At 34.5% G+C, this 13,481-nt stretch overlaps 1 protein-coding gene across 1 annotated transcript; it reads left to right on the top strand.

The window, feature by feature from the left end:
• Window positions 1–702: 702 nt before the first annotated feature.
• LOC110693612 (transmembrane protein 120 homolog) lies at window positions 703–11,830 on the top strand. Its single transcript, XM_021870752.1, has 11 exons — window positions 703–996; window positions 1,965–2,255; window positions 2,340–2,418; window positions 2,502–2,596; window positions 4,137–4,241; window positions 4,325–4,404; window positions 6,832–6,922; window positions 8,159–8,266; window positions 9,787–9,873; window positions 11,234–11,302; window positions 11,387–11,830. The coding sequence occupies exons 2-11, from the start codon at window positions 2,028–2,030 to the stop codon at window positions 11,516–11,518; spliced, it is 1,074 nt and encodes a 357-aa protein (XP_021726444.1). The 5' UTR covers window positions 703–996; window positions 1,965–2,027; the 3' UTR covers window positions 11,519–11,830.
• Window positions 11,831–13,481: the final 1,651 nt, after the last annotated feature.

Below are 13,481 nucleotides of genomic sequence, written 5' to 3'. Positions count from 1 at the left end.
GACATTAAACTTTGATAGTTCAAAAACAAAAATAAATTCATTTTGTTTATAGATACTCACACCAAATGTGTTTGCGCACAGAGATAACTATTGATCATTCGATTTATTTTTATTTAGATAATGTCAATTCAGGTCATGCCATTTTGAGTTGATTTTGGGTTTGAATACGTTTGGATGGAGTCAAGTCATTCTCTATTCTATTGCCAATATGCATATTTTGATAAAATAATCGTTACTATCAACATCGGTTATCAAGTCCGTTCGGGTTAGCTCAAATTGGATCAAGTGATTTCTACTAGAGTTTGGTTTTCAAATCGAATATTTCGAGTCAACATATCAGATACAAGTCAGTTTTATCAAATGTACGTGTGCACATTATATGCATAAGAAGACCTGTAAACAGTAAAATGACCTGAAACGAACTAATCAATACGCCAATGATGTACTCCATAATTAGCCGAGACAATGAAATAATAGCCGTCCCATTCCAAAAAATCAACCGTTGCAATCACTAAAATAACGAAAGACACAAATGTTCCAAGTACCTACGAGTATTTAGAAACGGGCGGAAATAAATAATGAGGGTTAAATGCTGGCTTAAATATGTTGAATGGGTGACCAAGATTTTGGGACCACAATATAGTGATATACCCAAAATTGAAGATATGATACGTAAATAAGCAAATACTTTTGATAGATGAATTATGTGAAATCAAGAAGTCCAAATGGCATGACCCTGAATTAACTCAACCAAGGCCCAACTTACTCAACACACAAAACATTCTAGACTTCTCTTTTCACTTTCTCTCTCCTCCTCTTCATTCGTCTTCTCACCTCCACTACTCGATTTTATCACGCCGGTGTTTGCCGTATTCCGACGGAATCCCGGCGAGTTTGTGACATCCGACCACCTCTTTTTCCGGCGGACGGTTGCAACGCAAGTTACTAGATTTTTCTTCTTCTAATTATTATCATTCTTCCTAATTCTTATCAAAGGTAATTAACTTTTCATCTATGTTAATTTTTTATTTTATTTTATTATTATTAGATTAGGTATTTTATTGATTTTTTGGTTTTAGGTTGTTGATTTCTAAAATTAATGTTTATTATATGCTCAAATTAGTTGGAGTTCTTTATTAATTTTGAGTAATTAATTAATGTAAGTTTTGTGATTTATGTTGTGTTTATCACATTATGTAGTATGATGTACTTCGTACTGTTTTCTGTAAATTGAAAATAAAGAAATGAATAATAATCACTAGAGAAAATACTGAACATAATTTTTTTTTTCCTACTTTATTTAACTTTACCTTTTGAGAAATATAGAAAGCCATTGCCTTTTGGCAAATGGTAAAAATAAATGTTTGGTATCGGGTCGTAAATGTCGGTAATGCGAATGAATTCGAGTGTAGATTTTGAAAGGATTGATTATTTTATGATTGAGTAACTCGGTTGGTTAGAGTTTCCCTCACGGTTCCCGGAATCCTGAGATCGACACTCATCACCTGCCCTTGTGGCGTTAGTGGTAAGGAGCTTATCAATGTATATTATAGAGTAATAGACGGATTTATCAAGAAGCCTTATTCTTATGTTATACAGTGAATTACCATTACACTGTATTCAGATAGCGAATTCGAAGATTGTAAACTGTCTTGCTAAGTGAAAATCTTGCCGGAGTGTGCATTGAATTTTAAGACATTATGCTTATTGCTTATATGTTGATGTATTGGTGGTTTTGTTAAATTTTTGGTAGATCATGGGCTTAATGTCTATGTAGTTTAGGAGTATTACGCAATCAGGCATAATGTCACTATGATTTCCCCGTTCCTTCAACCTAGCAGTCACCAATGGAACAAAAATAACTCAATTTTATCTCTACTTTTCAATGTGAACACCCTGGACAATCATGCTTTATTCCTTTCCTTTATACTTGTTTTTCTTTCTGAATTTGTTTTTTTTTCCAGCTCAAATCAAAGGGCACTTGAGTATAGACGGAACTTAAACAATTTTTTCAACTGATCGCTCAGATGGGGGATCAAACAAAGCAATCAGAGACAACAATTGAAGAGGAAGTGGGGAGAGTGGTGGAGCAAGCAAAGGAATTGCAAGAAGCGGCAGCATCATTCATTTCGACGTCATCGAGGGAAGAGAAAGAACTTCGACAACGTGCTCGTTCACTCGATGAGTCCATTGCGAAGCTTCGTTCCTCCATCAGTTCTCTCACAAATAGCATGGATCCCAGGCTAGTTGAGAAGGTTATACATCAATATCTTTAGAGTTGAATTGATTTGGTATTCTTGTTGTTTGTTGATGTAATTAATAAATTTTCTTTGGTGCAGCTTGAGGATGAATTGAATAGAGCAAACTGTATCCTGGTTGATGGAGATGCTTCATCTTTCCTTCCTGGCAAAGTTGAGAGTGTGTGTCATTTTGTTCTCTCACTTTGATTCTATATTCTTTGCTTATTGTGGTGAATAATTATGAGATTTTCTTGTTGATAGGTTGGTTTTTAAAGAGGTTTCTTGGTCCTATTAATGTGCGAGCTATCAGGAAGGATGTCCAGTTGAAAGTCAAAGAGGAGTACAATAGTTACAAAGTAAGTTCTACACACGCACACACACACACTGCATTGTTGTTTTGAATACCGAGAGCTAAATTTGTTACCCTTTAAAAGGCTGAAAAAGGTGCATGAAACAATGGACAATCTAATTTGAATTATAAAAAAAAGAAAATTTAGAAAAATGAGGTCAGAGGGGAGGAAGGTTGTGAGTGTTATGTATTTCACTGGAGTACCAAAATTTTCTACTCCGTATTTTTATTTTTATGTAGTGGTTGCTCTACCTGCGATAACCTCTTTTTACTTATTTTTAGCTGTACTTGCATGATTATTAATCTTTGAATGTGATTTGGCTGTTTACTTCATTTTGTTGGCGACGTGTGTCTATTAAAATAAAAAATGGTTTTGAAATGGATTTTAAGTTAGTTCTTGCTACTTGCTAGGAGGGTTTGCTTACATGGTTGGTGAGGGGTGTAAGAAAAGATGGAAGAGATAGAGAAATTGGATTAACAACTTTTGGTTTCTAGATGTCTAATGTCATTTGCATCACATCATTTGAACTTCTTTAGCTTTGATGATCACCCTAAATTGCCACTCATAGTTTGTTAAGTAGACAATAAGTTGCTAATGTATTCTCTTGTTTTAGCAATTTAAATTTACAAGCCAATGGTCTACGTTTACATTTGATGTTTTATCACTTTTTCTCCCTTTCTAAGAAAAAAAAGACAACTGTTACATCTGTGTTTGATTTTGATGCTTTATTTATTTATATTTAATTTTATTATTATTTTTTAATACTGTGGTACTGGACTGGATCCATATTGAGCTTATGTTTATCCAAAAAAAAAAAAAAACATAGTTTTTCTCCTTTTTATGTTTAAAATTGTTAATTTTTCTATGGTTATATATCTATGCATTTTATTTATCTATTTAAAATAAAAAATCCATTTCTGTATTGTTATTTCTATGTACATGATTGTGCTAAGTGGGGCTATATACAACTTGGTGGGAAGAGACATATCCTACTTTATGGTTGGTGGCAGTGAAAGTGTGAAACTAGTGAATGATGATGAGATCATGAGATTGTCTTAGTGTTGCAAAATCTTAAATTATCTTTTTGTTTGAAATGGATAGCTAAGGACCAAAGAACATACAATAGTGTTGGTCTAAGGGAAGTTTTCATAATAAAGTAATTATACAAATCTGTACTAACATAGTGTTAACCCAATTTTGCGAAGATGTTCCTACCTTGGTCAGGGTTGTGGACCTCACATGTGCATAATCTGGTTTTTACAATTGCATGAGTAATAAATAGTCAAAAGGTCTCAAGTGAGAGTTTTACTTTTGTGTGTTGTGTTGCAATAAAAATTACTTCGTTTCATGTTGTATAATGTGTTGCATCTATGAATCCCATTCTGCTAATGGATAGCTATATTTATGTGTAAAGTGCATCCATTTATTGTCCTTTTGTCTTCTCAAACATTCCTTTTTATTTATATATTTATTTTTTAAATATTTTATTTATCTAAAGATCTTTTGGGGTATAGTTTAATAATTATTGTACACTTTGTTTGAGCAGGATAGAACTGCCTACTTGTTTCTTCTTTTTCCATCTATACTACTGATTCTTAGATCTTGGATGTGGGATGGCTGCATGCCTGCTTTTCCAGTTCAACTCTATCAGGTACAGGCTACATTCAGCTACTTAGCTCAGTTTTATTTCATAGTTTGCTTAATTTTATTTATGCTCTTTTTGTACTTTGTCAGGCCTGGCTTTTATTCCTTTACACAGGCTTGGCTTTGAGAGAGAATATCTTGAGAGTGAACGGGAGTGATATTCGTCCATGGTAATTGCCTTTTCTTCTTTCAAGTCTTGCTGATTTATTTTCCTTTGCTGGGGCCTTCCAGTTCAAGTTAACTCTTTAAATTGTGCATGAGTTGATTGTGTATTGCTGGCTTGCTTGTTTTGTATAGTATAGAAATTTGAGTTTTTGAGCTTTTAGTTAGTCATTTTCCTCAAAGTTTCTGTTTCTGTTCCTTTTAGCTCTCTAAATCTCTAATGAGATTGTCTTGCTTGAGTTGGATGCTGCTTTAATGGATTTATTTGTATCAGTTCATGGTGCTCTTATAGTCAAAACTTCCTAATGGGATGAGGTTAAATTTGATCATTAGCTTAGATTGTATCTTAGAAATAGTGCTAGTTAAGCTTTTTTCATTTTTTCTCTTTTTTTGGCTCCTTCTTCCACTTTTTCTCAGAGAGAGCTTTACTGGCTACCTTTATGCACCTAAGATTGATATAATCAGCTCCCATTTTAGCTATTTGAGGGAAGCCAAGTGACAATAGATATGTTGAAATGCTATGTTATGTTTTTATGATTTGTCTCTTGGTCATATATTCTTTGCTCTTTACAATTTCCTTTCCTCGGCTATAAGGAATGTTTGTCACCTTGATAGATGTGATATATCTTTACATAAATTCATGTTGCTTATTTTTTATTTCAATGGTAAAAATTTCAGCTTGTTTCCTTTTTGCGACTGCTCTAAAAGAAATGACTATCGACAATTACTTGTGAAAAAGAAGGGGTATACATATATATATAAGTCAAACTACGAACTGAAAAAGAAGGGGTGTATATATATAACTGCTGTTTTAATGTAGTGATAGATTACAAGAAATCAAACTACATATTTAAACTAAAATCTTAGCGAAAGCCTATAAACCTATCTATTCAATTAACAAATTGTGATATTTGGCTATTGCGCATGCTAAAGGATTATTTCCCCAAAAATTTGGCGGTAATCAATGTCAACTGTATACTGATATACCAGTGATGAATTGGTTTCTGTTGTTGGGAATTGCAAGTCTATGGATTCAAGCCACCTATGGGCTGCAGCGAGTGTATTCTTGATAATTATTGAAAGTGATATATGTAGTGAAAGGTGACACTAGTGGTTTTTAAAATTGCAATTGATCACTTGGGGAAATAGAAATTGGCGAGGATAGAACTTTAGAAGGTGGAGAGTGAGAAAGGGAGAAAACAGGGAATTTAGTAGGTCTATGGGTTTATTTACCAGAAAGCCATTATTGACACATTGTTGTATGCGGGTTATTTGATGACTGGGAATTGATTTTGCTTATTTTGAACTGTGTATCAACTAGGTGGGTGTGATCAGCTTTGTATCTTACTTTGAATATCTAATATCTTTATGAGGATAAATAATCAATCCTTATCTTTTGGTCTTTTAAGAGTCTAGTTGAAATGGAAGTTTTTTAGGCTGTGTGATATCCAAGCATCTGATGTTATTTGTTGGCCCTTTGTAGTTATTAGCTGCTGCATTGCCCTTTTAAAGATTATTCATTGACGGTAAATCATGGATTAGTTGTTTTGTATATCTTACATCCAACTATCCAAGTAATGTAGATAGATTTTAGACCTTAAATCTGTCTTGTTTGTTAATGTGGACTGGTGGCTTTCCCTGATCCTCCGCCCCCCCCCCCCCCCTACCCAATTAATACATAGGGTGTTATTAGACCAATGATGAGAACAAGAGGCAATATTTGCACCGTATATGCCAGCAGTATATGAGATTCATTCAGCAAAATTATAAGGCCTGAAGACCATTTTAAAGAGTGGTTAAATACTTAAATGTAACTGAACTAATTTCTAATTGGCCAACTTTCTGATGCTACCTAGGCATTTAACAGTCTAATCTTGCAAGTTGTTATAAAACTTTTTTTTACAAATATATATATAATTATCTAAATCTCTCTTTCCAATAACTCTGGGAAGATCCGGGGAACACTTTAAATTGAACAACCCTTGAATAATATCGAAGCACCAAAGCCAAAATGCAAGTATAAGATCTGATGGAGCTACTTAAATCATTTTCTTGATTTATTCTTCTATATCCTAACCAAGTACACTAAACTGCTCAGCAATCTATGACTTGAAAGAAATTACGTAAAGGATTTGCTAGGGAGCTTGCTGTGCTGTGAAAATCAATTAATACTTTGATTTATATGTACAAGGGAGTCTTTGGCTCATATCAGCAGTAAAATCACAAATTTTATAATTTTTTTTACGGTGATTCTCTGTTCACTGGTAGCATTTTTCCGTTATTTCTATTTGCATTGTCCTTTAATATTCCATTTCCCCCCTCCAAGAATCCAAAGGAAAGGGGCCTTCTCTTTGTGTTCCATTAGCTTTGCAAAGTTCATTATAAGGTAAATGGATTTAAAAGATGACTCTAGTAACCTTGTTTTAATTTTGCAGGTGGATATATCATCATTATTGTGCAATGGTGATGGCCCTTGTGAGCCTTACATGGGAAATTAAAGGCCAACCTGATTGTGCACAGAAGCAGGTCAGTCTTCTTAGGGTGCTTCATGGTTTTATATATACTTTTTTTGATGGACCATGTTATTCCATTCTTTAACAGATGCTTAAGTGATGAAATTCACATCTCATCTGTAACAGAATGATTTGATCTGCTACATCAGTGGATATTCAACTGCATATTCTAACGTTCTTCACTGTTAAGGTCTATCAGAAGCAATGCTTTTGAAGGAAAAGAAAAAAATTTAGAGAAAAGAATGCAATTGAGAATCTCAACTTGAATACTCAAGAATTTGATTGGAGATATTTGTTTTTGTAACTTCGTCTATGGAACTTGAATATCTCATTTTTACATGCTTTACACCAACAAGACTTAAAATGTTTCCTCCATGGTCTATTTGATAAGCCTAATGTGACAGCTTGATTCTGATTCATGTATATGGTATATTTGATATTGCAACTTGAGATCCTGCTGTGGTGTATTTGTTGCTGTATATTTAACTACTTGATTTTTAACAAATTTCCCCAACTTTTTTTTTTATTTTTTTATTTTACAGTATTATAGAGTTTCCCAAAAACTGCAGACCAGTGGGAGAGAGTTGAGTGCAGAATAATGTATTTTTCTATCATGTTGATAATGTAATTTGAACTAGCAATTTTATAAATCTATCTTTGATGATAGAGTTATAAAATGAAAATTCTTTTCCATTTCTGTTTTTTTACAAAATGAAAATTCTTTTCCATTTCTGTGTTACATAGTTTCAAACTATTAGGTGTCCTGATAAGAGTGATGTTAGCTTTACCAAACACAAGTGAATCTTTATGGCAAACTTATGAGCAGGCCGTGAGTCAATGAACTATTAATTTTATTGACTTCTGCATGGGATGTTTTATGTTTACATACATGAATTTGTATAGAATCTGCTATTAGTTTGCTGAACTTGTTGGACCTTAGAGGGACAGGGGACTCCCCCTTTGGTACCTTTTCCCTAAGAACAATGCATTGCATTTCAAGGACATGTATGAATTAAATCTGTTTGTTTTCCCTGGAACTGTTATGTGTCTTTTTGAATACATTTGGAGCTGTATAATTTGAAGGGAACTATATTAGCTGTATCGCATCCTTATTGATGATGATCTATTCTCTCTCGCAGAAAGTGGAGTATAGATATGTGTGTCGAGGGGCTTGGTCGTTATTGCAACCTATAGCTTTTAACTTGATTATTTCTTGTTTGTTTTCTAACTCATGGTCAATGTCATCCAGAGAGGGGTAAAACTTTTTCTACAATGGGCCATGATGCAAGGAGTTGCAATGTTATTGCAAAACCGATATCAACGGCAGAGGTTGTACACTCGTATTGCACTTGGAAAGGTATGTGTTTTTATTTATTTATTTTTTTAATTTTTTTTATTGATAGTATTCCCTGAATTCGCTTGAATATGTGAAGTTGGATGTTCAGGAATTTGTTAGTAGCATGAAGCTTGGACACCCATTCCATTAAGACTTTATTGGCTGCATGTTATATTGTGTCTAGGCTCCATGGATACCTAGGAACAGGCGCATGTATTAGGTGTGCAGCCTCAATCATCCTACTTTAATTGCAATTACATAAGGTGTTTGTTTCAAAGATGTTCCAGCTAACGTGCCACTGTAGTAAAGATTGACGAGAAGTGTGATAAATGACAATTGGTGTAATGAAATCATTGCAACTAAAGAGCCAATCTTAGCATACACCATAGAGCTCCCAGTAAGGCTTATACTATGCTTCTGATGTAATGTTATTCACGTAGTTCATAGGCTTCATCCTTCATCACTTTTCACATATTAGACTGATTTTCTGATCACATAATCTATATCTCTTCTGTGTGTAGTCATAAAAAAAATAAAAAATAAAAAATAAAAATAAAAGGGGCTTGTGGTCCATGGTCAATTGATCATAATAATGGTTTAGGGTTCATGGGAGGGACATCTCATAGCTCTTATGTTCTGCGTCATGGCTGTCGTAGGTTTACAGCTTGAATTGATGAATTGGAATAACCTGGCTTATATTGTGCTAGAGATTAGTATGAAAACAGCAAGTTAGTAAGCTAGAAGAGATAGAAACAATGGCAGCCAAGGGAATGATAGTAGTATTATTAAACAGAGTGTTCAACAATACAAGCCTTTTTTCGAGAGGAAAGACCTCTCCCAAAACAAACTTCTTAATTAATCTCCTGATGCATTCCCCCTAACCCAATCACCTATTAATACCCCAAAATTAAGCCATAAAACAAACTTAAATACAGCTAATGCATGGCAGAATTGGCAGCCAAAATAACAATCTCATAACAAACTTTTCTATAGATTACTGTTTTACCCTCTTCCCCAAAACTGATTCTAACAACCTTCCAACTCAGCATTCTTCTGGCTAATTCTTGGGCCTTCTAGCATAAGTGAAGCGGATATCGGGTTTAGGCTGAATCCTTGCATATTGTACTTCAACCATTCAGTTACGGGATAAATTATTAAGTTTACTCTTGAGCATGCCTCAACGCCTAATATGGTTAATTGGTTATCATTTTATGCAGCAATGAGTAGTTTTGTGAGTTGTGACGTGTCAATAATCTGAGACTAAATTATGAATTTCACTAGTAACAATGGGATATATCAATGATGTCTTAAGAAAATAATATAACTGAAATTCCTATGGGATTTCTACGAGTGGAGTGGTGGACTGCTATAATGTTCACTAGATTTGGGGGGGGGGGGGTGGGGGGGTGGGGGCCTGTGTCTAGCAATCTTTTAGTATCCCATTGTTAGGCTTGGGGGACTTGTTTTAGCTGTCACCTCTCTCTCTCTCTCTCTCTCTATGGTGTAGTAGTCTTACACTGTTACCTTCTGACATATTTCAGGCAAAGAGAATGGATATTGTGTGGGGAGAAACGGCAGGAGAGCATGGCCAGCTTTGGTTGCTTTGCCCTATACTTTTTATTTTGCAGGTAATTGGAATGTTACTGTTTTTGAGAGATTTTTTATAATTATATTTGTAAATTGCTGCATGTTGTATGACTTGTATCAACTATCAGGGATAAAGATTAAAAACTGCCTGAATGTAATAAAATTAAAAGGATAAATATTATGTAGTATAAAATAAAAGCTTCAAATTTCATTTGGTGTTACAGTGCTTAGTTTTCTGAACACGGTGACATGGTTAGGCTTTTACTTTGCAAATATTGGGTGATTTAAGTAGGGAAGATTTTTTTTTTTTTTTTTTTTTTTTTTTTTTTTTTGTGTGTGTGTGTGTGTGTGTGTGTGTTGGGGGGGGGGGGGGGAACAGGGGATCATGAACTATAGCTATAGAGGGAAAGATACCATAACAATTGCTCCAATGAATTGTTTCGTTGGAATCCATTAGTCCATAACTCCATATGTAGCTTTGGGAAATTATTTTCTCTGCTTACCAAACTCATCATCAATCAAAGCCTTAATCCAGACTAATGACTTATATTTTAGCTCCCACTCTCTCCACTACCTCCAGGCTCCAACATTCTATTGCCAAAAACTCCAACTCCACCCTAATCCGGATAGAGAACAGCATGGCAATCATGCTTTCTCCTCCTTTATCAGACATAGCATTCAGAGAAAAAATTCTTCTAAAAATAAAAAATAACTAAATAAAAATCAAGAATTTAAATAATGATACATTGGTATTATAGTTGATAAGGAGTCCTCTGTAGGATATTGATCTCTCAATGTCAATGGCTGGTATCTGTCTTGTGAAAGTGTGATAAATTGAAGGATGTCATTCCTTGGTGCTGGTTTTGCCTGTCATCTTGTTGTTGGGGAAGTGGGAGTTAATTTCAGTTGCGAGGATCATAAAATTTTACAAAAGTTGTGATGTTTTGTTCATACAGCTACTTTTTAACCCTTGAATTACTGGTGCCATGTTTGTAACGCAGTTTTTGAGTGTGGGAAAAATTATCTTTATTTGGGATTTTTAAAGTGCGAGGGATATATTGTTTGCTTTATTGGCTGTATTATCAGGCTGAATTTGAAGAAATATGAAAGTTTGTTTCTATTCTGAAGAGATATTTCCCTTCCCTTCTTCAATCTAGCCCCTTCTGAATATTAAGATACTGAGCTACTGCTGGATTAAAAGTTGTAAGAGAAGGCAATCAATTTATATTTTTATTTCTCTCATTAAGTGAGATTGACATGAGTAATGTTGATGCATGCTTGTGAATGAAAGGATGAGTTGTATCCTAAGATTTTTGACAAAGATCAGCCTTGGTTGAAGACTATCTTTTTTTGACGAAGAAGACTGTCTCTTGAATTTATGTAATCTGCCTAAAATTTCAGGGTTTCGAGGCATATGTTGGTTCATTGTTGCTTCAAACAGCATTTGTTGGATTTGTATCTGAATGGCAGGTGAGCTACCTTCTGTGTCCGTGTGTTCTCCAGGAAGGGATAATACGATTATATTAAGCATTTTTGTACTTGTACCTTTGGCAGGTTGTATTTTGTGGATTTCTCTTGGTTTTGATGGCTATTGGTAATTTCGTAAATACGGTGAAAACTTTACTTGTGAAATTGCGTTTTAAGGCAAAGATGAAAAGGACTAAAAGTAAGCAACAGCTCGACTAGGGATGGCATTTCTGAAAGTTCCGATAGTCTCATACACCCGATTTCTTTATATTATATCCTTGGTTTTGTGTTGCTCTGGTGTAATTGAAGGTTCTTTTCATGTAGTTGAGATGTACACATTGTTTTATAGCATAACCCCCCTTTCCCCTAAGAAAAAAAAAAAAGAGCATTTTTGTTTTGTATGTGTAATTCTTGGCTTACCACAATAATTGAATATCTGCATTTTTTGTTTTAATAGATTGCTTAGATTAGATTTGTATTAATCAAATAATAAATGGGATGTTACCCAGTATTCAGTTCTGACGTTTTGTACCTTGTTTCTACTAATCATCTTTCTCAAAAACAATCAATTTAAATTTTGAAACAGCACTCAGCCACTCACTAAGGTTACGATGCGTCCAAAAGCTAACGAGCGCCCCTGGGCATTAGATAAGGAATAATTATATTGGTTGAAATGGTATTAAGTTAGGAATGCATGACAAAATCACGCGTCGTTTGGTGTAATTAATGTTAATTTTACTCTAATATTTTCACTTTTAATTCTCATAAGAGGAAGTCCCTCGTCTAGGGTTCGTATGTCCCTCGCCTAGGGTTTGCTACGTTTTCTTGATTTCCTTGATCTCAATCATTCAATTCTTGCTTAATTTTCCTGCTTTCCCCTGCAAATTATGTTCTGACCATGGTAGAGGATTTACTGAACGATTTTGAGAAAATTAGATTAACGGATGACAAGTCGAAAGTGATTGGTGAGAATTTTGTTGACGATGATGATTCAAATAATCAAATTGCTCTTTCGTTGGTAGGAAAACTTCTGACCTCTAAGCCCTTTAATGTTGAGGCTATGAAACGAACTTTGATCTCGGTTTGGAAGTTACACGATAATGTTGAGGCGAAATTAAGTTTAAGGCAATAGGGTCAATTGACCCCATATAATTTTTAAATTCTTACTGCATATACTTCATCCATTTTTATTTAGTTGACACGTTTGATTTAGGCACATATATTAAGCAGATGAGAGAGTGTGAGAGAGAATAATGAAAAAGCAAGTGGGGTACCTTGTAAATACAAGGTAAAAAATTTAACAACCCCCACTGGCATTGCCCCCAACCCCCACTGGCGCCGAAGCCCGAAGCCCTACCGCCGACAACTGTACACTTCGGTGTCGACGACCACATTCCCTCCTCCGGGGTTGCCGACGAAGGAAGGAATGGCGCTGGTGACAAGAAGGCCGACAAGCGATTGGCTGCTGACAGTAGATAGGGGGAGGTTGAGTGGTGGTTACTTTTTTAAAAAAAAAAAAAGTTTTTTTTTTCTATAATTAATTCTCTAATTTAATAAACAACGTAACCAATCCTATGCTACCACGTGACATAATTAGTCTTAATGACTAACGGAATTAACTGTCATTAGTCATTAAGGGCATTTGGTGATATTTTTGAAAAACTCGTTAGTATATAGTGAATTTGAAAATTTTCATGGGTATATAGTGAATAAAAAAATAACTCAAGGGCATTTGATGAAAAATCCAATATTTTTTTTTTTTGGTTTTTAAAGAGCCACAACGGTGGGGGTAAGGTTCGATCCCAAGATTTCCTGGAACCGGGAGGGACTAAACACTTAATACTTCCTCCGTTGATTATTAATTGCAACAATTATTATATTTGGATGATAAGCTTTATTTGCAACAAAACAAAATTTGGTAACTTTTTTCCATCAAAATAACAAAAAAAAACCTTTATTTCAAACTTCATAACCTCAATTACATACTTGAGACCAAAATAATCATATTTCTCATTAATTCATTTTCTTCCATCTCTGCTATTATCTTTCTCTTTCCTTTTTATCATCCAATTTTTTCACCTTAATGACCTTCCTCATTATCTTTCTTTTCTACCTTCAACCTTATTGTCATGAATTGAATAAGAAAACCTTTTAATTCCAGATCTTGAAATAGGCAAGACTT

The sequence above is a fragment of the Chenopodium quinoa genome, unplaced genomic scaffold (genome assembly GCF_001683475.1).
Source record: "Chenopodium quinoa cultivar QQ74 unplaced genomic scaffold, ASM168347v1, whole genome shotgun sequence".
Taxonomy (NCBI): domain Eukaryota; kingdom Viridiplantae; phylum Streptophyta; class Magnoliopsida; order Caryophyllales; family Amaranthaceae; genus Chenopodium; species Chenopodium quinoa.
This window is presented reverse-complemented; position numbering and strand designations above follow the sequence as displayed.

Coding starts and splice junctions, on each gene's coding strand:
- LOC110693612 (XM_021870752.1), top strand. CDS start 2,028: ATGGGGGATCAAACAAAGCAATCAGAGACAACAATTGAAGAGGAAGTG. Junction 2,419..2,501: donor CCTTCCTGGCAAAGTTGAGA/GTGTGTGTCATT, acceptor TCTTGTTGATAG/GTTGGTTTTTAAAGAGGTTT. Junction 4,242..4,324: donor TTCCAGTTCAACTCTATCAG/GTACAGGCTACA, acceptor GTACTTTGTCAG/GCCTGGCTTTTATTCCTTTA.